We start from the raw sequence: 26834 nt of genomic DNA, 5'->3' as shown, positions 1-26834 counted from the left end.
GTATATCGCAAACGATAAGATATTGCCCATCCCTAATTTACAGCCAATACAGGCAATTCACCATAGGGAATACATGGTTTTCAAAGCTTTTTAACACTTATAGCGCCACCTATGGTCCGATCTCCATGAATCTTTGCTTGCTTCTTCAGCATGTTATCTCACATATACATAACAATTTTCGTGAAGTTTTGAGTTTTCCTTTAGGATTTATAGGCTTTTGAGTGTATTTTGCCACGCCTCTTTTCTAAATGACCCTGTTATAGCCATGCAAATACAAAAGTTCAACTTTTTTTCAATAATTATTTGACAAAAATCCAGGGACTAGTTTGCAAAAGTAGGTTTTGAACATAATCGCAAATATTTAATGAACGATTTAATTGACAGCAATGCTTCTAGAGAAGAAGTTGTTCAGCATGAGGAGACCTATCATATGATATGTATATTTGCTTGATGTGTGCAACACCACGTGATTACAGAGCCATAAAACTCGTTAGCGCCAACTAGTGGCCGATTTCTTTCAAAATTCTTACAGACTTCTAGGGCCATGAGTCAAACATGCTCACCGAGTTTCGTTCCGATCGGCGTCCGTTAACGTTCTCTTAGAGGTGCTCAAATTTCATTGGTCGATAGCGGCCATGTTTTTTGAGATACGCCAATGTCCTCATAGACATATATGGTACCTTGGACCAAGACACTGCATTCCAATTTTCAAGTCATTCGGACTAGCGGTCGGGTGGTTATAGCAATTTTCATGTTTTTTTCATGTTATAGCGCCACCAAGTGTTTAATCATCGCAGTTTGTTTATCGTGACCAAAGACTGAGCCCATACACGTGTATACCAAGTTTGGTGAAGATATCTCATTTTGATCTTGAGTTATAGCCTTTTAAGTAAAATAGGCTCCGCCCTGAACGTCCATTTTTAAGCCCCTTAACGACCATGAATCGAAATTTCCCCTTTTTTTCAATGATTATTGATAATCAGCCTCCAGAAAACATTTCTGCACTGGTTTGGTTCCGATCGGACAAAAACCCTAGGACGAGTTCGCAAAAGTAGGTTTTTGACAAAATTCAAAATGGCGGGAAAATTTGCATACCGGAAATGAATTCGGAGATATACATTTTGTTCGTCATGAGCTCAGCTTTCTAATGATATTAGACACTTGACCTTAATGATCAACGGTTTAGGAGTTATGAGCAGTTTCGCGCAATTGATTGCTATAGCGCCACCTATAGGCCAATCTGGCTCATAATTTGATAACCTCTCCTCGATTTTTGGACTACCTTGTGGCAAAGTTTCAAGTCTCTAGCACTTACGGTTTGGGCTGCAAGATGCGTTTTACGGCAGAATAATAATAATAATTAAAGCTGCAAGCAGCATTTATCGGGGTTCAAGCAGTTAAGGCCTTTAAGCACACAAGCATCAAAAGACATTAAGTTTTATTTAGCAAGCATTTAACAACTGCCATCATAGATGAAAAAGTCAATTTACAGCCTATACAGGCAGTTTACCATAGGAAATATATGGTTTTAAAGCGTTTTTACAGTTATAGCACCTTTTGCCTGAGTCTTCTTATAGTCTTGCCTGATCTCCACCACTTTTATTAGTAGTACTCAAAGTGTGCCCATACTGTATATATGTGGAGGGAGTTTGATTGACAGGCGATCTGACTAATCATAATCCGCCATTTTGTCCAACAAAGCAGTCAGGAAAGTTAGTAGATTAACATAGGAGGAATTAAATTTGAAAAACAAAATGTACTGACGTCTTAGCACTTTAAAACAACATTCCTTTTATGTTCATTCATGTTTATTTCAATGATATAAATTAACTAGAAGGAAGAGATGATCGGTTCACAAGCAGCTTTAACTGAGCCTCGAGTCTACAGCAATCTATCAGACACATTAAAGAGTCACAAAATGGTATTTATTGTTTAAATGTCTCTAAAAATTTACTACATTTGAAAGGTGAGACTTTGTTTCATATCAAAAGTACTTGTCTGTCAGCACGCAGTCTTTTCTCTGATCCGCAATGTATTTTTCAATGCGTGAGAACTTGGTGTGGTGTGAGAGTGGCGTCGCTTGTCAGACATAGCAACAGTAACTAAAGTGGGCGGGTCTTTGCAAACGGTCATTGACAGTATGGACGGGGATTCGCCAGTCCCAATTCAGAACAAATTTCATCACAATCCATCATTGTTCGTTTCAAACATGTGAGAGCATCAAAATGATCTATGGGTGAAATTGATTGGATTTAATAAATTTTTTTGTCAGTTCCTATCATAATTTTAACATTTTGGCGTTATTGTTTAGCTATTTACCTATGTTTACAAATTTCCTTTGTTTTTTTGTTGTTGTCTCGATCAGACTAACAGCTTTGAAGATAACCACAATTTTTTAAAGCTCTAAATGACACTTACAAAAACCATAAGGCAAAACCTGGCATGTTTGGTATTGTTGGACTCGGCAAGGATTCTTAGGAGGTCACTCCTGTGAAAAAAAACACGGGCTTGAAACTTCTAAGGCTCCTTCAATGTTCTCATAGACTATCATGGCACCCTGGACAAAGACACTGCATGCCAATTTTCAGTAGACTAACGGTTGGGTGCGCTTATAGCTATTTTCATGATTTCTTTCACTGTTATAGCGCCACCAAGTGGCCAATTGTCACGATTCTTTTCATGTCAACTCAGATTGAGCTTATGAACATGTGTCCCAAGTTTAGCAAAAATATCTCTTTCCGTTCACAAGTTATAAACATTTTATAGCGCCACCAAGTGTACAATTGTCATGATTTTTTTTCACATGACCTCAGAATGAGCTCATGAACATGTGTCCCAAGTTTTGCGAAAATATCCCTTTCCTTTCACAAGTTATAACCGTTTTATAGTGCCACCTAGTGGCCAATCGTTGCAATTTTTTTCAAGTGATCTCAGAATGAGCTCACGAAGATGTATCCCAAGTTTAGCAAAAAAATCTCTTTCCGTTCACAATTTATAACCATTTTAGTAAAAATGGCCCTGGTGCAATCAAAGATTTTGGTTCCCCTTATCGACCGTTAATTGAAATTTTGAATTTTTTGGATGATTATTGATTGTCCGACTCCAGAGAATAGTCTTGCAGTGGTTTGGTTCCAATCGGGCCAAAAACCTAGGAGAAGTCAGCAAAAATATGTTTTAAAAAAAAATGCAATTTACTCGAAATTGGCAATTGAAGGGCGAGAAAATCGGAGATAGCCATTTTGTCCGACTTGAGCCACGAATTCCAACGATATAAGACACTTGATCCTGGGACAATCGGTCTAAAAGTTATGAGCAATTTTGAACTTTTGGTTGCTGTAGCGCCACCTATGGGCCATTCGGGGTCATACTCTGATAGGTTGTCCCCAAGTTGAGGCCTACCATCTGGCCAGGTTTCAAGTCTCTAGGCTTTACGGTTTGGCCTGCACGATGCGTTTTACGAATCCTTACAATTACAATAGGGTTTCAGCATTTCATGCTTGAACCCCTAATAAGAAGGAAGGCTTTTTGCCAGTTATAGCGCCACCTATGGTCCGATCTCCATGAAACTCTGCATGCTTCCTCACCATGTTCTGACACATATGGTCATCAATTTTGGTGAAGTTCTGAGTTTTCATTTGGGATTAATAGGCTTTTTAGTGTATTTTGCCACGCCCCTTTTGTAAATGACCCTGTTAAAGCCACCCAAATGCCAAAGTTCAACTTTTTTTTGATAATTATTGATCTAGAGAGTCCAGAGAATTGTCCTAGACTGGTTCGGTTCCGATCGGGCGAAAAACCAGGGACTAGTTTGCAAAAGTAGGTTTTGGACAAAATTCGACATAGCAGAAAATTTTCCCTGCCTACATCCAAATCGGAGATAGCCATTTTGTCTGCCTTGAGCCAAGGATTCCAACGATATAAGACACTTGATCCTGGGACAAACAGTCTAAGAGTTATGAGCAATTTTGAACTTTTGGTTGCTGTAGCGCCACCTATGGGCCATTCGGGGTCATACTCTGATAGGTTGTCCCCAAACTGAGGCCTACCATCTGGCCAGGTTTCATGTCTCTAGGCCTTACGGTTTGGCCTGCACGATGCGTTTTACGAATCCTTACAATTACAATAGGGTTTCAGCATTTCATGCTTGAACCCCTAATTAAATTAGTTTCTTAATATTTTAGTGATGTATGGCAAATCGCCATGTGGAAGTTTGAGATGTAGGTATGGAAGCTTGTTTCCTCCATGGAATAAAACAAAGGTAACTGTGACTTTAAATCACGATTCTGGCGTTTTTTCTTGCAATTGCAATTTTATTTCTCGCAATTGTGAGTATAAAACTCACAGAGCAAGTACGGGACTTACTCCTGCCAATACATACACCGTTTTGTGAGCATGCTGCTGCTGTACAATATAGCGTACATCAATACTGCTACCCGTAGTAGATCTATACCGGTGGAGGTTTTCTGAAAGCACGCTGAAACTGCTGCAGCAAATGCTGACCAAGTATTTGAAGGTTGAGCAGCGAGCTCATTGGCTACTAATACAGCAGGAACCAATCAGCTGTGCCCTATAGAGATGATGGCTGCTTCCAAAATCGCACTCTCGAGTAGGTACTTATTGAATAAGTAATTACTTCACGGCCGCAAAAAAAAGCATGTTCTATATCAGGGGTGTCCAAAGTACGGCCCGCCGGCCAAATGCGGCCCGCATTGTGTCTATTAAAATATATTATATGTGGCCCGCCCAGTCTATGGGCCCGCCACGCATAATTTACAAATCATGCAGTTTCACATTGTCAACACAAGGTGGCAGTACTAGAGGTTAAGGCCAGGGAAACATTAACACGCCAAAAGCGGAACAAAACAGAGCTACTTGAACAAATGTGTTTACTTGGTGAGTGTCTCGATCACGTGACCACTAAACAGCCAATGAGAAGCGTTCGAGTTCGGCGCAGAGGTCTCCGGTACAAGCTGCAAATCTCTCTGTGATGTAATTTAATTTCAAGCCAGTTAAACTGTTAAACAGCACTGACTTAATCAACAACACTAACATGCAAATCAGGAGAAACACTGAGCCTATTCAGTTAAAATACTTTACAAACAACAATTCACCAGCATCTATCATGGATTTACTGTGGAAACACTAACCGTAACCGTGGTAATTTGTCAGAAATGTAGGTTAATATCTCATTTTATTTAATTTGTAATGTAGACCTGTATTAAATGAGCAATAAAGGTCAAATTTCAGACTATTTTTGTCCTAAATTTGCAGTTTTGTGCATTTGTATTTATATGTTTATAGACTAAATACCTTAAAGCCATTCTAGATATAGAAATATTTTTCTTTTTGCCATGTTTGCACTGCAAAAAAATGCTCTTAATATATCTAAAAAATCTTAAATCAAGATGCATTTACTAGATAAGTTAAATGACATAAGATATTTTCTCTTGTTTTAAAACTCTTAAAACTTACAAAATTGCCTGCCAATTGGGTAAGAAAAATAATAGTGTCTGTTTGCATTCTTGTTTCTTGTTTGAGTCCCAAACAGAAATCAAGAAAAAATATTTTATGTCACTTTCCTTATAGTAAAGCATCTTGATTTAAGATTGTTTAGATATTTGGACTGGAAAAAGACAGAAATACCAAGTAAGAAAAGTATATTTTGCAGTGTGGTTTTACCTGTGCTAATCTAAATAGAGCACTCATTAATTTAAATAAGAATAGAGTTCTAACTCACTAATAATATTTAAATTTCACTCATTAAAACTTTTTGGTTGATGAAAGTTTTACAGATATTGTTAAAGGTCCCATGGCATGAAATTTTCATTTTATGAGGTTTTTCAACATTAATATGAGTTCCCCTAGCCTGAATATTGTCCCCAAGTGGATAGAAATGTTGATCGGTGTAAAACCGAGTTCTGGCTGTCTTTCTCTGCCTTTGAGAAAATGACAGGCCAGACGAGCCAATCCTGAAGTCTCCTGGTTTGACGTCCAAGCAGGAACGGTTTCCTCCCTTTCCTCCACCCAGAGAATCTGGCACGCCCATCGAGAGATCATTGCTTGTGAACGACTGAACGCTGGCAGTTTCTCAGTGTTTGAATGTACAAATGAAAACACGTCTTTTTTCAGTTCCTTCTGATCTGCGATCAGTGATTTCTGATGTGAAGCTAATTATTTATTATTCCTGCACACGCAGCGGCTTCTCTCTCTCCAGACAGAACGGTGTTTACGTGTTTTCTATCATGTGAGTCAATGTTTTTGTACGTCCTCGTCGCGTCTATCTGTTCTAAAATGTGCATACAGTCGTTTCTGCTCAACATCAGCAGAGTAATACCTTTAGAGGTAAACCTCACGCACGCCGAGGCTCGGGCTGCACTGACCGGTCGGCCTTCAACATCCCGACCCCCAGTACTGCATCTGGCCCACAGCGGAGGCACCAAACGCGGCGCGAGATTAAGCAGAAGTGGGGTAAGCGTGAGGGTATCCGGCTAGGCTAGCCAGCTATCCCTACAATAAACTGGATTACATTCGATTAATGCTGTTGTGTCTTTGTTTGCGCTGTGTACTCAATGCGCGTCACTGACACTTTTCATATGATAGGAACATATCTAAAAATAATGCTATTATCAACACTTACTCGTAACTCGTTCATCTCGACAGCTGTAATGGTACTTTGCATGTGTTACAAAGTTGGTAATAATGATAAAGACGGACTCGGCGTGACTGGGACTCGTGTTCATTCAGAAACTCTCAGATACAAACACAATAAACTCGCGCTGACTGACAGCGCTCTCATAACTCAGTAGTTACTATAAATAACTTTGTTAGCAATCGCTGAGCTCAGTCTCTGGTACATTAGTGATGTCCGGTTCGCGAACGATCTTTCTTTTGAACCGGTTCTTTTTAGTGAACCGAATCAGTTCACCAAATCGGACTGAATCGTTCTAAACGGTTCGCGTCTCCAGTCAGTGCTGATCCATAATTTACTAAAGTTACTAACTTTCTGACATGAGTGACAGTCCCTCCGACTAGAAATAGACTAATAACCTGAAGTATATGCTGTAACTACAACAGTTCCCTGATCTGATGTGAAATGAACTCTGGTCCATCCGTCTCTCTGGCAGCAGCTCGTGCCTGCTCGTGCCTCGTAGACCTCGTTAAACTACGCCCCCTCCCCTGTCAGCCAATCACAACAGTGGCCGTTTTTACTGAAGTCTCACAGCAGACACGCCTCTTGAAACAGGGCATTCAGCCACAGGGCAAACATCAGTATTGAAAAAATGCCTTTTATTTCTAAATTATGAAATTTTATGATGTAAAAATCATACTAACAATATAAGTACACCTCAGGAAACATTATAAAATAGAAAAATGCCATGCCATGGGACCTTTAAATATCTATGAATTTACATCTGTGTCCCATCACAAGCTACTCTACTGTCAGCTCAATCCTTGTCAAATCTGTCATGTTTCCAAGAAACAATATGTGTTTATATATATATATATATATATATATATATATATATATATATATATATATATATATATAATATATATATATAATAGATATAATAGAATAGGAACCGGCCCCCGGGTGTGTCCACAACATCGAATCTGGCCCCCTTTTAAAAAAGTTTGGACACCCCTGTTCTATATAGTATGAATGTGTGTAGCATGAACGTAATCTGAACGTTCTACATTCGCCAAATTGTCATTATCATGTGACCTACAAGAGTTGTGTTGCTTCTATAGACTGTAAAAAATAGGGACATAGTGTCCGTGACGTCACCCATAGGATTCTGAAGCGTAAAGTAGGGTCGAGCTGGCCGTTGGAAAGAAGGAATCTGAAATCAGATTAATCACGGAATCCAATCTTAGTTTTAATCTGGATCAAACCTTCAGTTGGTGTTGTTCAAAAATTGTCAGTAGGATTTGGATAACTTTGAGCCAAAAAAAAAAAAAAGGGGGTAGGATTTCAAGGTGGATTCCAGGAAGAAAATGTAGTATAACTTTAAAACTTAAAAAAAAAAATACAACATTTGTATTATATAATACACAAACACATTTTATTTTGCTCTTGATTAGTTAGGCTAATTGTTAAAGAAATAAATTAGTAGACGACATTAGGCTACCTATTAAGCTTTTCGGTAGCCAACAGTCAAAGATTTAGCCACCATAAAATAATCCCCAAACAGCTGTAAATATCAAACAAAAATATTATATTCAATTTAAAGCTTTTTTTTTTATAATCACTTAGAAGACTTTTTACTTCTTATCAATTATAAGAGATGAACCAGCCAAAAGTTATTCGCGAGCTAACGCAAGGTTTCTCGGGTGAACGCTACGCTAAACTTTTCTGAGAGAACGCAAAAGCATTTGAATTCTAGTAATCCAGATTTGGTCATCTGAAAAGGTGTGTATCTGGATCAGGGTGATCCAATGCAATTTTGCTTTGAAAAACCGGCACAAAAGAAAGATGGATTTCCTGATCCTGGATAGCAAAACATGGGATTTCCACTTCGTTACTATACATCTCTGGCGCCATGAGCGCCACTACCAACCAGAGCAAAGAAGAAGGTGAAGCCGAGCTAACGTTTGTTGATAGACTTTCGCCGTATCCGGTAGGCAAAACTTCAAACATATCTTCTTTTCTTAAGAATGACTTCAGTGCCGTTCTTTGTTCTTTTCTCAAAGAAAAGCTCAACTCCAATTCTTCCAGAGTTGCGGCCAAAGCCGATTCAAAAGACTGCTGTTCGCCAGCTGTGTTTACGAGTAGCACGCAGAACCTCTGCAACTCTGCCGTGACGTGCCGTCATTATGTTAAGCCCGCCCACCGACTCTACACACGCTGTGATTGGCCTGACCAGAGTTTGGTTTTTCCCAGCTCTCAGGTCTACCGAGAGTTGCTAGACTACACTCGCTGCAAAATAAATTCTCTGCCGCAAGCGTGCGTCTAGATTTCTAGGCTAAGATGCTGGTCCTGCAATGAAAAGTTCACAATCAGCACACTTAAAGGGATAGTTCACCCAAACATTTAAATATTGTCATTTATTCACCATCGTGTTGCTCCTAACAGCAGCTGCAGTGATGCGATGACTTTACCAATTTAGAAGGCGGGACTTATTCCACCATATTTCACATTGCAGTTTCTCAAATTCATAAGTAATACAAGTGAAGCATTTTGGTGTATATGCAGTCTTTGATTTTGCCTGCAAAATTGCACCAATCAATTGTAAATGTGACCTCAGATTGAAAACATAAACAACCTTTTGCACCTCTGAAACGGTAAACCTCAAATCAAAATGCATGACTAGAAATAATAATTATTTTTAAGTATACTGCAACGCCACATCTTCACCGGGCGTGACTTGTTGAGGTGGAGGCCGTTTATACTTCAACGCGAAAGTTCCAAATCCATTTTTACTGTTGTCGGAAGTAGCACAAGTGCTTAGAATATGTCAGACATAGTTTACTGTGTGACGCAACATCCAGTGTAAGCCTTGTAGTTTACAAACTTATCACATGCTCTTCTGAAACAAAGGGGAAAGACATGCATCACCATTTGTTTATACTTTTTAATATTATTTTTTTTAATAATAATCCACATTCAACAGAAATGTTTAAAAACAAACATTACTTTCAAATGCATTTATACAAAAACCAACCAACCATCAAAAAAAAGAAAAGGAAAAAAAGTGTACCCTTGTAGATAACTGACTTTGCCTTATGGAAACAACTGCATTTTCCATTTCAAAAATAGCAATTAGATGCAAGCAGTACTTGGGATTCTGGGTAAAATTTGAACACATTTTCCAATATACTGCAGAATTAAAGAGCATATTGACCATGAACAATCTGAAGTACAGATTTTATATAACCGTAGCATTCTGGACATTTATATGCCTGCGGTCTTGTTGTGTTTGAACAAGGGTGTCTCACCCTAAACCACAAGGCTTTCTTCTAGTCTGACTAATATTTACCATTTGCTTTTGTGCAGTGAACGTCAATGCACTACTCTACGCTTCATAGAACAGAAGGCAGAAAAAAGAAAGGAACAAAGTGAATCGATTATTACAAAGAGCTTTAGCAGTCATTTTATTCATATCAGCGAGTCACCATTTTTAATGGTTCTCCATTATTCAGCTCCTGTTTTTACAAAAAAAAAAAAAAAAAAAAGAGAAAAAAACAAATATGTCCTTTTTGAATCTGCCTTGATTACCAACTGCTTTACAATTGAAAAATACAAATCTACTGAGAAAACATGACAAGGACCAACCCAAACATCCAAATTTCCTCTCGCCCACCCTGACCTGTTCATCTACGGGTGGAGGAAGAGACTACAAAATCATACTGGTGTCAGCAGAAGGTGAAGCAGATTGAAATCCAAAGTGCTTTCAGGAGGGCAGAGAGGAACGGGGGTCTAGTAGTCCATCTTGACAGGTCTCTGGAGGGAGGGAAGATCTCAACGGCCTCAATAAGCTGACAGGTGAATGGCCAGCGGTCTCAGAACCTCAGATGGGACTTGTGTTTGACCATGTATCTGTGGGGAAGATATAGGGATAATGAGCTATACAATTATATTGTATTATTGAAGTTTCATTTCTCAAGCATTTAATTAGCCATATAATATAATAAAAGATTCATAATAAACGGTTGAACTGAAATCAAACAAGACCTGTTTCCACCACAAGAAACTTCAAAAGACACTAAGCAACAATAAAAGACGCCCCTCTGACGCATGTTTACATAGACCAATTGAAAAAAAAATTTTTTTGATGTGGACTGTAGGTCAGAGAAACAGAAATATGTTCAATAAGATGGACAAAAATAATTCAACTTCTAAAGTAATGCATTTTACAATACTCAAAAACTTCAAAAGTTTGGGATCAGTAAGATGCTTTCTTTTCTTTTTTAAAGAAAAGCACTTGTTCCGCAAGGTCACATTAAATTGATCAAAAATTACAGTAAAACACATTTGTTTCACAAGATTTCTACTTTAAATAAATGTGGTTCTTATGAACTTTCGAAATCCTGAAAAAATTATTTCAACATTGATAAGCAATGTTAGCAAATCATCATATTAGAATCATTTCCGAAGGATCATGTGACACTGAAGACTGGGGGTTATGAATTGAGAAATCAAAATTATCTTTTGACACACAAGAGGTCATTGTACTATAAAAATATCCTGTAAGTTTCTCAAATTCCTCAGTCCAAACTAAGTTTTATTGAAACCAAACTGCCAAAATGACTATGCAGAAAACTACCTATGCAGAAGACAATCAACACCTAAATTAATAATAATAAATAATTTGTTACATTTATATAGCGCTTTTCTGGGTACATACTTAACAAATCTCCTCAACCACCACCAATGTGCAGCATCCACCTGGATGATGCAACGGCAGCCATATTGCGCCAGAACGGCCACCACACACCAGCTTATTGGTGGAGAGGAGAACATCTACATCATTGCCTCTTTTGCATTTAAGCAAATGCACTACTTAAAAAGCCATTGTGGTCTCGAAAACATTTTTTTTGGAAGAATATGGGAAGTTGTGTGTACACAAGTCACATGCTGATGCTCCAGAGCAGTGTCTTTGAAAATCTGCTGAGAAGTATAACAATAAATGCGTCTCTACCACAGTGAAGCATGGAAGAAGAGACTTTTAACTACTTCACTGGTAAATGTCATTTAATGCTTTGGAGTACAGGAGAATATTGAAGAGTTGGCCAAATGCTACCTTGGAGTCCCAGTGAGAGGATGTTCTCTACATCAATGTTTCTGAGCTGGTTTGGTCGCGAGACCGTACTGAGCATAGATATATATACACATATCTATGGTTCTGAGTGGGTCACGGAGTGCCCAAGAAAAACGTGTTCAGTATCTGCGGTCAGATGATTTGTCAAGCTATATGTCAGTGTTATTTTCGTAGCTTGTTACAAAATAAAGTCTCACACCTTAGAAAACCGAACTTTCATGTCCTGTCAGCCGTTATACTGTGCTCGTAGCGCACACACTTCAACTGTACGCGCAAATGTGGCGGCGCACGCTGTATATCACTTCATATATAAAGTGCAACGTTACGTTGTAAATTCCTAAGTCATGAAATAAAAGTGAAGTACCAATAAATAACGTAACTGGTTCAACGTGTGTTAGCTGGGAAGGATTAGCATGCAGTTATGATGTTCATTCTGTTCATCAGGAGCAGTTTTCATGTTTCATTAACAGCTCATGTTGGTATTGTGTATTCACCATGGTAACTCTGGTTTCCATAACCCCAAAATGCCAATTAATTTTCACTCTGTTATTTTGTATATTTTTAAATTAGTGTGGTGGCTATTTTGTGTTTATACACAATACTAACATTACAGGGGATACATGGAGCACGGGAACAACTGCAATACAGTAGTGATCACCCTATTCATGTAATAGTGTCATTAGCTATAGATAATGTAATGTTAGTAACACTGTTACAGTAGGCTAGTCATCTAAAAACAAAGGAGGAACTTACAGCAGCTGCTTGCTCTGGATATGGATCCAAACACACCTGTAGCCATCATCAAGTAGCCTACCATTGGGTTTGCTCAGAACATTTAACCGAGGACGACTATTTTGAAAAAATGGAATTTGCCACACAGATCATGAAACATGGGCTGAAGGATACGGCCATCCCATCGGTAGTGACTACAGACAAGACAAAGTGGACCACCTGTGGCTGCGGTAAGTGTTCCGTTATGTTTTTAGATGACTAGCCTCCTGTACCAGTGCCATTAGCTAGATCTAATGTAACGTTAGTGACACTATTATGAATAGGGTGGTCACTACTGTTTTGCAGTTGTTCCCGTGCTCCATGTATCCCCCGTAATGTTAGTATTGTGTTGTCACGAACGCGCTCTGACTGTCACAGTAACAAATTAGCGGTGCCAGAGGTAATTCGGCGTCTTGTCTATCAGCTTCCAAAGTTTGTAACTCCTTGTCTGTGTATTCTGGCTCAAAACAACATGGTTCTGGATTTTGGTTTGATACAAAGTAAAAATCCTCTGACAATTCCTCAAAGTCAGCCATGTAACAGTCACGTTCGCTACTATCTTCCTAGTCACGTTGGTTTTGTTGACAGACGTAATAGCGGGGCTTCTCCGGTCATGCGAGCAAATCACTCCGCCCTCCGCAGAAGTAGAGCAGTGCTGCGCCTTCTGAGAATATAGTCCCCAGTGTGTATACGTTTATAATATGGCTGTGTCTCATGTAACCTTGTTATTTGTACACACTGTGACTATACACACATCACAACATGTAAATAGGAAAATGTTGGTGTTATTTTGTCTTTGTGCCAAGCTAGGCTAACGGTGGGTGTGTCAGACAGAGTTATGGGATGCACAGAGATGAGAATGGTATGTATGGACTTATCTAACTCTGGGGGATACAGTGAATAAGGTAAAGTCCCAAAAAAGTGGAGTGTTCCTTTAACAGATTATAATGATGTATAACACTTGCCTGAATGATTAAAAAAACGACAGTCATTTGAGTCTCTTTGGCACTGATAATAAAAAAAAAGAGCCGATTGCGCCGGCGCGACCGCCGACTCGAGAGGGTTAAGTTGAAATTAAGTCTACTGTTATTATTGCTGGTGCCCTGCCATGAACCCTGAGGTTCATGAACCGAGGCATTGGTGTATCGTTACAACACTATCATTGAGTAAGACAACTTTGTGTAAAAAGCTGATTGCATGTTTGAACACATGGCTTAAACATTTAAAGAAAACAAAGGGGAATGCTATTCCATGTTAAGTTACTTTATCTACAGCATTAGTGCAATTCTAGTTAATTGTCCGACCAGTAATTTGTGATTAAAATGGTTAAGACCATTAAAAGACAACTAAATATTTTGTAATTTTTGGCTTGGCCCATTTATGTAGCAAAAAAAATTATACATGTTGGTGGTGCATGTGTGACAACAGTGCACTCTCAGAACAGAAGCCATTCCTCTCCAGTGTGTGCTATGCTAAACATAGGTGAAGTGTCCATCAACTGATGGACACAGGGTTGCAATCCTTACCTGTCCAGTGTTTCCCAGAAGCGGAGGAAGACGGGCCGGTCCAAATGTCGTTTGTGGTGGCTTAGCTCCAGCACAGTCACATCCCACTTCTGTACATTCGGGTCCATTCGTGCCTCATCGTACTTCAGGTGAAAGGCTCGGACTAAAACAGAAGCATGACATAAAACACTCTAGTACATAACCAATGTGGTGTATAGTACAGGGTTCACCCTTTTATGAACACTTTTTATGTTTCAAGGACTTTCTAAAGTACCTTTTATTTAATATCAAGCACAAAGCACAATATGACCTTTTTAAAAACCAATGAGGATAGAGGGATAGTAGAGTGTACGAGAGAGTTTGAACAAGCGATAGTTTGCAGCTCTCTTATTCCTTCAACACTTATTTCACACTGGTTTTAGTTCTTTTTTATGAATCATAACTTAAAAAAGAAAAAAAAAGAGAGATTATATACATAATCTCTTTAATAGGTAATTGTTAGGCATAAATTTTTTTTTAATAAATATTTATTAAATTCACCTGTATAGAACATCAGCGGGGTTTTTAAATATCAAATTAAGACCGGCACAAATTAAATGAATACCGTATTGGAGGGAGTTTAGTGTTTATGGTAACTAACCATAAAATGACGGTAAAAGTAACAATAAAAAACAACAACTTTACAATTCCAATAAAACAATAATTTATATATCTATATCTATATATATAAAATAATGATTTAAAAAAATAACTTGCATTTCAGCCTTTAAACAATTTAAGAGTCAACATGATAAATGATTGTATATGCCTATATTAATTTAAAATATTAGATATAATCATATAGACAGCTTATTCTAAATTTTATTGAAAGCACATTTGATTTTTATCATTCCACTGCATGCAAGCTGTCTAAAAATATGGGTCGATTGTTGAATTGGTCTGAACAAAACCAGCAGATGCGCAGAATGAAAATGCAAATTCAATCTCTGCCAGTAGATGGCGCTTCTGGAACAGCAGAAATATATTGCAGGGTTCCCACACCTTGGTTAACTTCAAATTCAAGGACCTTTCAAGGACTTTCCAGGTCCATTACCCCCAAATTCAAGGACTTAATGGGGGGGGCAGTACATTTTCCAATATACTGCAGAATTACAGAGCATATTGACCATAAACAATCTGAAGTACAGATTTTATATAACCGTAGCATTCTGGACATTTATATGCCTGCGGTCTTGTTGTGTTTGAACAAGGGCGTCTCACCCTAAACCACAAGGCTTTCTTCTGGTCTGACTAGAACATTTCAAGCAAGGTTACATTGTGTTATCTGGTAAGATACATTGTTAAAGTTTTCATGTGTCAAACACAAATATGCAAAAAAGCTTTTTTTTTTTCATTTATTTTTGGCCATATGACAGAGATCTGATATTCTATTTGTCGTATTTGCATTGAACATATTTGGGTTCGGTGTAAGCACTGAAATCATTAAGGTACCATCGTAGTAGTTGCTTGCGGGCGTGAACGTCATGGGAACATACAACACAAAGTACCTCACGTGGGAAACACTTAACACAACTCACGTAAATCAAGCAGGCTAGAATGCATAGGCCACAAGTGTTGGCGAAATAACACATAAGTGGACCGGAGGGAATAATATGGATTGGATTTATGGATTAATATGGAAAACTTCTGGCACAAAATAAATTCAAGCACTTTCAACGACCTGTATCTATGTATATTTATTTTCAAAAACGTTCCAGGGCCTTGAAAAAAAAAATTCACATTCACAAACTTTCAAGGATTTTAAGGACCCGTGGGAACCCTGATATTGGTTTCCACAGTGACCTCTGTAAACAACGCTTAAGGTTACAAAAACTACAGTTGCCATGGTAAATACACAATACTAAAATTAACTTCTAAAACGTACACTAGGGCTGAATGATATATTGAAATTATCGAAATATTGCAGATAGGGATGTCACGGTACCAAAAGATTACAGTAGTCGGTACCAATAAGCATGGGGACCCTGATTGTAAATAATTTGTTGCATTTTCCCCAGACCAAACTCACTTTTGGCAAATATATCCACAGGAGATCCATCAGGCAGCAGCCATGGCCACCCCTTAAACTGCCAGGCAGGTCCCTGGACGAAGACGGCCACTACACGATCCCTGTAAACAAACAACAACAGTCTCAAATCAATTCTTAAATCCCAAGATCAATCTTTCAGTTGATGCATGAACAACTTCTAAACTAAACAATTTGTAGCCTCCCATCCTATAAATCGCAATAAGCTTTATATTTTGTTTCGTTTGATATGAATAGGAATTTTGAAATTAAATAATTTGATCTCTCAATAATCTCTCAATTAGGGTCTCAACCGTGGAAAGACGTCAATACAACAGAGCGTAAACAGTGTCACGTAACATTAACCTCAGGAAAGTCATTCAACTTGATAGTTAGAAAAAGAACTAGAGCATTTTGCTAAATGTATGCACTATTACATATTCATTCTTACTTAAATTGTTTTTATGATTTCAGATTTATTCAAACTAATTAAATCAGACGTTTAAACGCCACCGTTTAAATGTTCAGATTTAAATAACGAATTAGAGTAGAAACAATTATGCTGCCTGAAAAAAAAACTGCCTTTTTTGCCTTGAAATGTTTGTATTTATATTGTAGTTTATAGTGAGTGTATTTAATTTGCTCAATCGATTATTTAATAAATAAAAAATTTGCTACAAAAAAACTCTTTATTTCTGCGTTTCAGCAAAAACAATTTTTTTAAGTGGATCAGTACTCGTGTTTAGAAATGGATCTATCATCAACAATATCCAAAAACGAACCAATAAATAAATCCTGGTAATGTAGCACACGGAACTCTTAAAATTATAAGCACTGCTTCTAGATATTGTGAGAGGCTCACCAGTCCTGTGGGGCCAGTTTGAGCGGCTGGTCGATGATTCTGTAGGGTACGGTGACGCTGAGAGTGGCACCGCCTGGCTGAACCTGATCTTTACGTCTCTGCAGAAGAACCTCGTTGTCCCTCTGGATGCCCTGCTTCTTCTTCTCCTCTGATGTGACAAATCTGTCAAGTAAAACAATCCCAACAGTGATATAAAAAAACATTTTACCTATTTACATTTGCAACTGGAGTTCTGAAGGACTGTCAACTGAATGAACAGTGCGGACATTGTCTAGCACACAATTGCGTCAGGGTACCAGACTAACATTTGAAAGCACTAGCACCGGTGCCACTAAGTTCTGCAGATGGTGGCACCAGCACCTGATTTGGTAGGGGGATTTTTATATTTTAAACCTTTTTATAGGAGGTACTTTAGAGAGCATTTTGACCAGCAGCCTCTCATTCTGGATAACAGCTGCACGGCCACAGACCAGAGGTCCCTCAAAAGAATGGCGAGGACAGCAGAGAAAATAATCAGGACATCCCTCCCATCTATACAGGAACTAGTCACGCTGCCTTAACAGAGCCGGCAAAAGTGACTCCACCCACCCCTACCATGGCCTGTTTACCCCAGGACATCCCTCCCATCTATACAGAAACTAGTCATGCTGCATTAACAGAGTTGCCAAAAGTGACTCCACCCACCCCTCCCATGGACCGTTTACCCTTCAGCCGTCTGGCAAGCACTATCGTAGCACGCGATGCAAAGACTGCCAGACTTAGTAATAGCTTCTTCCCACAGGCCATTAGAATACCATTTTAGAATACTATATTATTGTGCACGTAACTTCTCCATTTTAAAAACAAAGCTTTACAAGGTAACAAAATATAGAATAAAAAGAATGGCAGACATTTAGATAAAAATCGGTGTTCTTTTTTATAAAAAGATAAAATTACGACAAAGATACACATTACATATACACTACATAATAAATAAATGAAATAAACAGTGCTTTATTTTTTCAGTTACAGGTTTTTAACAGCAGCATTCAAGAAATTAAATGAACAAATATAAAAATAAAACTACATAGACTTCACTGTATACATTGAATCTTATTAAAGCTACTGTATTAAAGTTCTGTGTTTTGTTGTTTTATTAACATTATTCAACTCAATTTATTTATAAAGCACTTTCAAAGCCATTAGAATGGACCAAAGTGCAGTCCATAAATAGTAAAAAAAAAATAGTAGAAAAACCCATATAGAAAAATGTATACAAACATAAAACAAAAAAACGTAACACCAAGAAAATCATGCAACCAATCACTCAGTTCTCAGGCCTAATCAAACGGCGTAAGCGAGTCTTCACATTAAAGGGATAGTTTTCCAAAAAGGAAAATTATTTTGACTGTTGAAAATAAAAAGTTATTTTGAAGAATGTGGGTAACCAAACAGTTGATGGTCCCCAGTGACTATCATAGTAGGCTAGATGTTTTCCTACTATGGAAGTAAATGGTGAACAGCAAATGTTTGGTTACCCACATTCTTCAAAATATCTTCTGTGTTCAGCACAAGAAAGAAATGAATGCAGGTTTGGAACAACATTAGAGTGAGTAAATAAATGACAGAATTTTCATTTTTGGGTGATCTATCCCTTTAAGGACATATTGACTGTCACTTTAAGACCTGCGCACGCACGCATCTAATAGACACCCGCACAAGATTCCCTCTCAAATTAAATGCTTACTTTCACTATAGAAATCAACTATTTTTTAACCAACTTTGTTTAGGTAAACCTTGTGTGTATTTAGAGTCTTACTGCACTAATACTGTCAAAGATAACTTAGTCCAGTCAGGCGCTGTTTGACAGGCTTTTAATGCCTGTGCACTTCAGGTGTATGGGCTCAGAAAAGCGCATGTTAGAACAGAGCATCAGCACGCGAATGAAACGTTTAACCGCCAAGGCTTTAAAGCACATACAAATATAATAATATAATCCCCCGTAATATATATGGCAGGGGAAACACTGAACATGCTTTATATTTAGAAGCGCTTCAAACTAAAGCATAAGCGCTTACCGCGTCTTGCTTTGACAGATGCGTGCTGTGTAATGACTTTGACGCATGCCTTCCTTACATTTTATGGTTATATCCTTATCTGTTAAAGTCCCTCACAGACTAAAGCGCCGGTGGGCACATGAGCGTCAATCAGATGGAGCGCAGTAGAATAGGAGTGCAATAATTGTGACAAAAATACACATATTGCTCAAATATTTAAGGTAATATTTAATATTAATATTTTATAATAATTAATAATATTTTATTATGGTTTGAAAATATACATGTAACAAATAACCATATTTCATCCGATTAATCAAGTATCACAATAATCATTAGTTGCAGCCCTAATCTCATCTGACTGCAGATACTGAATTAATCTGAAAAAGTCTGGCAAGTAAAATAAAAAATGTAGCTTCAGGATGCCTGTAGAGGGTTGGAATTACTTTTGAAACTTTACTAAGAATAAAAGTATTTTTCATTTACAGACTATGCAGTGTTTTTCTTGTACATTTGATAGAATTTATGAATTTTTCATTTCTAGTGCTTGAAGTTTTCATGGTATATCCATTTCACTTGTGTCTTTGTTCTATTGTAGTTTTTTTTGTCTTATAGCTTTTAATAGTTGCGTTTTTTTTTACTTGTTAGGCTAGAATTAGTTCTGAATGACATGGTAGCGCTGTAAACCCCTCCAAATCTTTTCTCCTCCATTGATTATTCAGTTTTGTTCATACAATTTCTCCAGTCTTTCTTTCTTTGTTGATATGATGCCCAAACCACTTTTGTGCATACCACTTTTAGCTCGCCTTTTATTGTTGATCACTATTTGTTGATTAGTCAAGACATTGTTTTCAAATAATCCAGTTTCCTAATTTTTCTATAGTTATAAAATATATGTTCTTTGGTCCAAAGGAGGAAGCCGAGTGAACATATTACCAACAAATTCAGTTGGATCAGATTAACCGCAAAAAAAAAATTCAGTTCAAGGCAAAAAAATTCCTCAGGGGCGAAAAAGGTGACAAAAACAATATGTTGACACCAAATAACACCAACAACTTTAAATCAAAATAAAAGTCAGCCACGTCAGGCTAATTAACAGTTCCAAGCTTCACATATTACTGAAATATTGAAAGTTCATCATAACATTTCTTTAACAGATGCTTACCTTAATAGGGGTGGGCGTATGACCAAAAATCACAATAAACGATAACTATAGGCTATTTATCATGATAGTTATTTTTGCTTTAAATAAGGATTTTAATGATATCATAAAATTTAATAATTCTTGTCACCAATGTCAATATTACAAAAAAAACATTACAAGTAAATGAAACTTAAGCTCACTAAAGACAAGTAAACAGTTAGTGATGAAATAAGAATGTAATTACAAGCAATAGGCCAAAAAAAATTCTACAGGAGGACAAATAAATAATAAATTAGAGTCTGTTGATTTCATTAATCGTGACTCCGCCCATATTTTTAAGAATTGTTTCATGTCAATTTTGATTAAAACATTTGTAATACGCCAACAAGAATGAGGGATGTTTGTTGTTCAACAAAATTGATCTTAATTTAACTGCCTTCATTTAGCTTTTTAATGTAGATGAACTTAACTTTCCTATAAATCAAGCATCTAATCATACTTACTTGAGGTCCTGTAAGAGATCCTTGGCATTGAGCATTGTGATTAAAGATGTTGTAGCAGCAGGGATGATGACAATCGGAGTTCTAGAACCTGGAAAAAAAACAAAACAAAAAATTCACCAATATATATATATATTTATACATTTATATATTTATAATCATGAGAACTCTGTCACCATGTCTTACATTTTTTATTACATAGAGGTGTAAAACTGTATAATTTCATAGACTAAATTATAAAAACATGCTTTGTTCAAAATAGCATATTTCCTTTCCTCATCCACATTGTTAAAGACGTACCTTTCTTTTGGTTGGGAGGGGGTCTTGCTTGAGAGACTAAAGTAAGCGGGGAAAAAATAAATGTGGACAATTTTATTCTGGCTGGAACATTTGAAATCATTTATGCAAAATATACAACTATGAACATTTGCAACATTAGATAAACAGTAACAGGTTATTTCTTAAACCCCTAGTCATATGGATTATTTTAATGATGGATGACTGGATGGGTGTGTGGATGGAAAAGAGATTAAAAGTGAAGTATGTCACTTCTGGCATTTCTATTGTCACCAAATGGAATCACAAAATCTCGTTAGACAGGTTTTGATGCTACATGAGTTTTGGTTCAAAACAAACAAACACACATACATACTAGTGTTGCACTATATACCGGTACTAGAAAAGTATTGCGATATCCTGCTATTAAAAACGGTATGATATGAAATTTTATTAGTACCGGTACTTTAAGAATGACAGCAGGCTAATAAGAGCAGTACTTCTTAATTTGCGTCGATGTGTGACAGCAGAAGTCAGGACGTGTGTGCAGAGCTCTGCTTCCACCGTTCACTAAACAATGGAAGCAGAACAGACAAATATATAAGCGCAGCGCATTACAAAGAATCATACATGCATGAGAAAAAGTGTGGCGCGGGACATGCTCGCGTTTCTGGATTCTGACCTGAAGCGCACGCACACGCTCTTCACTCAGACAGCATGCAATCGTAATGTCAGTTTCGCTGATTATTGGGTTCGAATGGTCAAAAAATATGTACAAATTTACATCCAAGCGAGTATTCAGGTAAACACAGTCGGGTATGTCTTTAGTGAATGTATAAAGAGATGAGTGAGAAATCGGATGCGTTACAGTGTATTGGGTCCATGCAGGTCTTAAAAGGGCCGGACCTAATATTCTGTGATTAATGTTAATCAAACAAAAGAAAATAAAAAAAATCACCCCATGCTTGACTGAATAACTTTAATAAGAATCAGTGTATAATTATAAGAATCAGTGTACAGTTAATTTATAGAGTGAAGAATATGCAATTTTTTTGTATTTTTTTATGGAATGCTACTGTTAAATAGACCTACTGTAGCTGAAAATAAAGCAATGTTTATCATAGCTTGCAACTTCCATTTTTGCTTATTTAAAAAAAAGCTAATATATAAAATTAAATATATATATATTGTAATTATAAAATTAAATTAAAAAAATAGTAAATTACTCATATCATGAAATAAGATTTTAGTCATCCTAACCTGTTCAGAGTAGTAAATGGTTAGTGTTAACATGATTGATAATAATGAACATCTCTGTAAGGATGTTCACTAGCATGTAGTTATTATTCTCATATTTTTAAATAAAGAGGAGGGAATGGTCAAAAAGCAGGGCGGAAACATGCAGGCCAAGTGAGTTTGTAAAAAAAATAAATAAATAAATAAATTTGTTAAACAATGATTAGTAAGTTGTCATATTCATTTACTTTTAATGTTTTTTTGGCATCGTATCGATATCGAGGTATTTTAGTCTGGCACACACACCACACACACCACACACACCACACACACCACACACACCACACACACCACACACACCACACACACCACACACACCACACACACCACACACACCACACACACCACACACACCACACACACCACACACACCACACACACCACACACACCACACACACCACACCACACACCACACACCACACACCACACACCACACACCACACACCACACACCACACACCACACACCACACACCACACACCACACACACACACACACACACACACACACACACACACACACACACACACACACACACACACACACACACACAAAAATCCTTTAAATCATAAAGGAGTTCTTCCATACCTGGTCTGGGAACAGGCTGCATGGCTGGTGTTGGGGCTTTTCTGGCAGATGCTCCTTCCTACACAGAGAGAGAGGGAGAGAGAAAATTCACATGAATGCAATGGTGAGTCAGATTCATTTAAATTAGTCTTAAGGCCAATCAGTAACAAAAGACAATCCATGAGAATCAATTTCATCAGTTTGACCCAAAAGATGCACATTTTATGAATCTCTTATTGTCAAAGTGGCACATAAACATGAGTGCTGAAGACATGTAAACATAACTATCATCAAAGTCCTAAATAGTACTCGAAATTTGAATTAGTGCGTCCCAAACGCAAGTGTTAAACTATAAACACGGCTGATATGCATTTTTTTGATACCATTTTTTGAGCTAGGGAGAGGGCTGAACATATTCTTCTCTCTAATGAAGGCAGAAATCTCAAGAAGCAGCATGCCTCACGCAGGCAGGCTTATATGTTCCGAGAACGGACACTGCACTAGTGATACAAAACACACAGGTCTGTTACGTCCCAGTAACATATTTTTTACCATTTATATTTCGCAGTAGATTCATTTAGATTGATAATAACGGGTAATAGGCTTGCTGCAATAGTCGGTGTTAAGGCATAACACTGGTTACATTACTTGCCCACCATGGCACCATCGTTTTTATATTTTATAGAAGTAAAAGTAATTTTGTTCAGTTAGAGAACAGATTAACTACAATTAAAACTGAACGTGCAGCGTGAGCCAAACGAAAGTCGCAACACATCAGCAGCAGGAGTCAGATTTCATTCATCACTAGAGTGAGAAACTGAATGACAAGATGATCGTGGAAGATTTCAAAAGCGGAATGTAAAAGCGGCTATTTAAGGGAGTTTGTCATTGTGCGGTTTTGTTGTGTTTTTCATTAAGAATAATAGGCTAATGAACCTTATGAATATTTAATGCATGTTTGAATAAATCTGGCAAGTTATATAACTTTAGTATATAAAAAAGGTAAGTGTAATTTAAGTGTTTGTATACAAATCAGTTAATTTTTACCTTCAACTCCCATAGTTTACAGCATTAGTTAAGAGATTTGTTTTCCTTGAGATAATTTGCCATGTATTGTACCTGATATAATCGATAATGAATCGGAATCGAATTGTGAAATAATGAAAAACACGCACCACAAGATTCAAGATCAGTTTTTATCCTAAAGCGGTCACTTAACTGAACATTGAACTGAACCTCTTTGAATATGGGCTTTGTAAAGAAAAAGTGTCTTAGAAAACCAATATATTGTTTTAGGTGAATGAGAAGGCACAATGATTCTCACATCAGTTTGAAGCAAAAACTCTAGGCAACAACACCCATTAGTCAAAAGACTTGCGGACACATATCTATTGTGTGTTTTGTGACCTTATTTCAGTGACTTGCATTTGTTTTTCAAAAACCAACGCATAAACGTTTTTCTCTCAAAATACAAGCATGTACATACATGCTGCTCACATATTATGGTAGCCCAGTTTGTGCTGAATACAGTATAAATTACATGTTTGCCATTAATATGTTTATAAGCAACTGAAAAAAGCACAAATGTCAGAGAATATCAAAACTTCTAAAGTAGGGGCTCTCAACCCTGGTCCTCGAGGCCCACTGTCCTACGGAGTTTAGCTCCAACCTTGATCAAACTCACCAGCCTGTAGCTTTCTAGTAATCCCGAAGAGCTTAATTAGCCGTTTCAGGTGTGTTTGATTAGGGTTGAAGCTAAACTCTGCAGGACAGTGGGCCTCGAGGACCAGGGTTGAGAATGCCTGTTCTAATGTGCCCCAAAACTGTGCATTCCTCTAGGGGTTAATAGTCATTCAGGTCTCAACCTCATTGTCTTGACTGAGACCTAGATCAGACCAGAGGACACTGCCACACTGGAAGCTCTCTCCACTAATTTTTCCCACACCTGTCACCTGACTAGGAGGTGTGGGGGCACCAGTTTACTTTTCTCCAATGAGTGGAAATTGAATCCTTTAGCATCTCAGTGATTGCATGTGATTTTAAAGGAGCTATTATCACAATCACCCTAACTTCAACATCCACATATAAACATCTTTCTTCAAGAGGTCCAAGCCTGGATGTCAGTGAACTTTAAATTTTGATGAGTGTAAAACAGAGCTTATCTGGGTTGGGACTATCACTAGTTTCGCCTGAACTATCAAATTTAGGTGAGCTGACCCCATTTTGTAAACCTGTGGCCAAAAATCCAGGGGGTGCTGTTCGAAAATACCTTACAATTTGATAGCCAATAGATGTAAAAGAAAAAACTTGATTTCTCGACTGAATTGATCTGTTTAAAGTTAAACCTTTTCTTTCTTTTAATGATCTTGAAAAGGTGATCATGCCTTTGTGTTTACGAGGCTTGACTATTGCAACTCTTTGTATGTGGATGTCTGCCAAACAGCTCTAAACCAATTGCAATTAGTCCAAAATGCCGCCACTAGTCTCTTGACGGGGACTCACAAGTATTTCTCCTCCTCGGTCTTCACTGGGCTGGTTGCCAGTCCAGTACATGATTGATTTTAAGCTTCTTGTATTTGTGTTTAATAATGGGTAAGCACCATTATATTTGTCAATGCTCATACAGGTGCACTAGCCTCCTAGGACTAGGACTCCCAGGTCTTCTGACCAGTCTTTTTTAATTTTTCCGAGAACTAGGTATAAGCGAAGGGGTGAGCAGGCCTTTGCTGTTGCAGCAGCAAAGAGATGGGATAGTCTACAGCAGTGGTTTTCAAAGTGGGGGCCAAGTTGGAAGAAAAAAGCAAAAAAAAAAAAAAAAAATGTATATATAAATATTTATATTATGAGTATTTTTATGAAATAGCATTATAATAATTTGTTGATATCTGAACATTAAACTTTTAATGCTAATCTTTCTGATTGGCTGGGTACAACATCACGTTATCTGTCAGTGTTGCCTTTGTAACAACCGCCAGTGCTCAGTGTTTAAGCTATTAATTAAACGTTAATAAGCTGGCTAGCTCTATGTCAAAACTTTATCAAAATGGATCGATTTTTAAAAACGAAAAAACCTGACGAGCCAGCTATCGAAACCTCAGATAAAAAAAATCAGAAAACAAACTCCTGGCCGAGTAAGACCCGTAGGTATGAGGCAGCGTACATAAAGTATGGATTTACCTGCGTCACGAAAAATGGACATAGTGCCCCAAATGCGTTCTTTGCTCCGAGATCCTCTCCAACGAATGCTTAAAACCATCAAAACTTCAACGTCACCTGAACCAGAAGCATCCAGCAGAGGCCGAAAAACCAATAGACTTTTTTAAAAGAAAGGAAGAACATTTGAACAGGCAGTCAGCAACATTCGTGCGGCAAGCTACCGTTCCTGAGAGAGCATTGAGGGCATCATTTTTGGCCTTCTTTCACATTGCGCGAGCTAAGAAGCCGCACACAATTGGGGAAGATTTGATACTACCAGCTACCAAAGACATTGTTAAAGAGTTACTGGGTGAGGATGCTGCCAAGAAAATTGACGCTGTACCACTCTCTGATAACACTGTGAGCAGACGTATTGGAGACATGGCTGAGGATGTGTCTGCTCAACTGCTGGAGCAGGTGAGAGCTAGCGAATGTTTTGCACTGCAGCTTGATGAAAGTACGGATGTGGCTAACGCTGCCGAGTTACTTGTGTACATACGATTCATTTCCCAAGAAATGTTCGTTGAGGAATTACTGTTTTGTAAAGAACTTGAAAGCAGAACCACCGGGAAAGAGATTTTTCAAGTGGTGGACGAATATATTGATTCAAATGGACTTGACTGGAATCGTTGCGTGGGTGTGTGTACTGACGGGGCCGCGGCTATGACTGGGAAGAACAGTGGGGTGACGGCTCTCATCAAACAGAAGGCCCCGAATGCGGCGTTCACGCACTGTATGCTCCATCGAGAAGCTCTGGTGGCTAAACGGTTGGATGATGAGCTTAATCTGGTACTACAGGACATAATACACGTAGTAAACTTCATTAAAGCACGCCCCTTAAAACACAGACTGTTT

General features: G+C 37.8%; 1 protein-coding gene across 1 annotated transcript in view; it reads right to left on the bottom strand.

Annotated features, from left to right (window-relative positions):
* Positions 1–9556: 9556 nt before the first annotated feature.
* cdc73 (cell division cycle 73, Paf1/RNA polymerase II complex component, homolog) overlaps positions 9557–26834 on the bottom strand; it is a 74396-nt gene continuing 57118 nt past the window's right edge. The window contains exons 11-17 of the mRNA XM_079818571.1: positions 22806–22863; positions 20946–20981; positions 20649–20736; positions 16966–17127; positions 16107–16207; positions 14060–14201; positions 9557–10540 (exon numbers count right to left, since the gene is read on the bottom strand). Of these exons, the coding sequence (XP_079674697.1) occupies positions 10504–10540; positions 14060–14201; positions 16107–16207; positions 16966–17127; positions 20649–20736; positions 20946–20981; positions 22806–22863 (624 nt within the window). The 3' untranslated portion in view covers positions 9557–10503. The remainder of the gene's footprint in view (positions 10541–14059; positions 14202–16106; positions 16208–16965; positions 17128–20648; positions 20737–20945; positions 20982–22805; positions 22864–26834) is intronic.

Source organism: Gobio gobio (assembly GCF_949357685.1).
Source record: "Gobio gobio genome assembly, chromosome: 6".
Taxonomy (NCBI): domain Eukaryota; kingdom Metazoa; phylum Chordata; class Actinopteri; order Cypriniformes; family Gobionidae; genus Gobio; species Gobio gobio.
The sequence above is the reverse complement of the archived record's forward strand: the minus strand, read 5'-3'. Positions and strand labels throughout refer to the sequence as shown.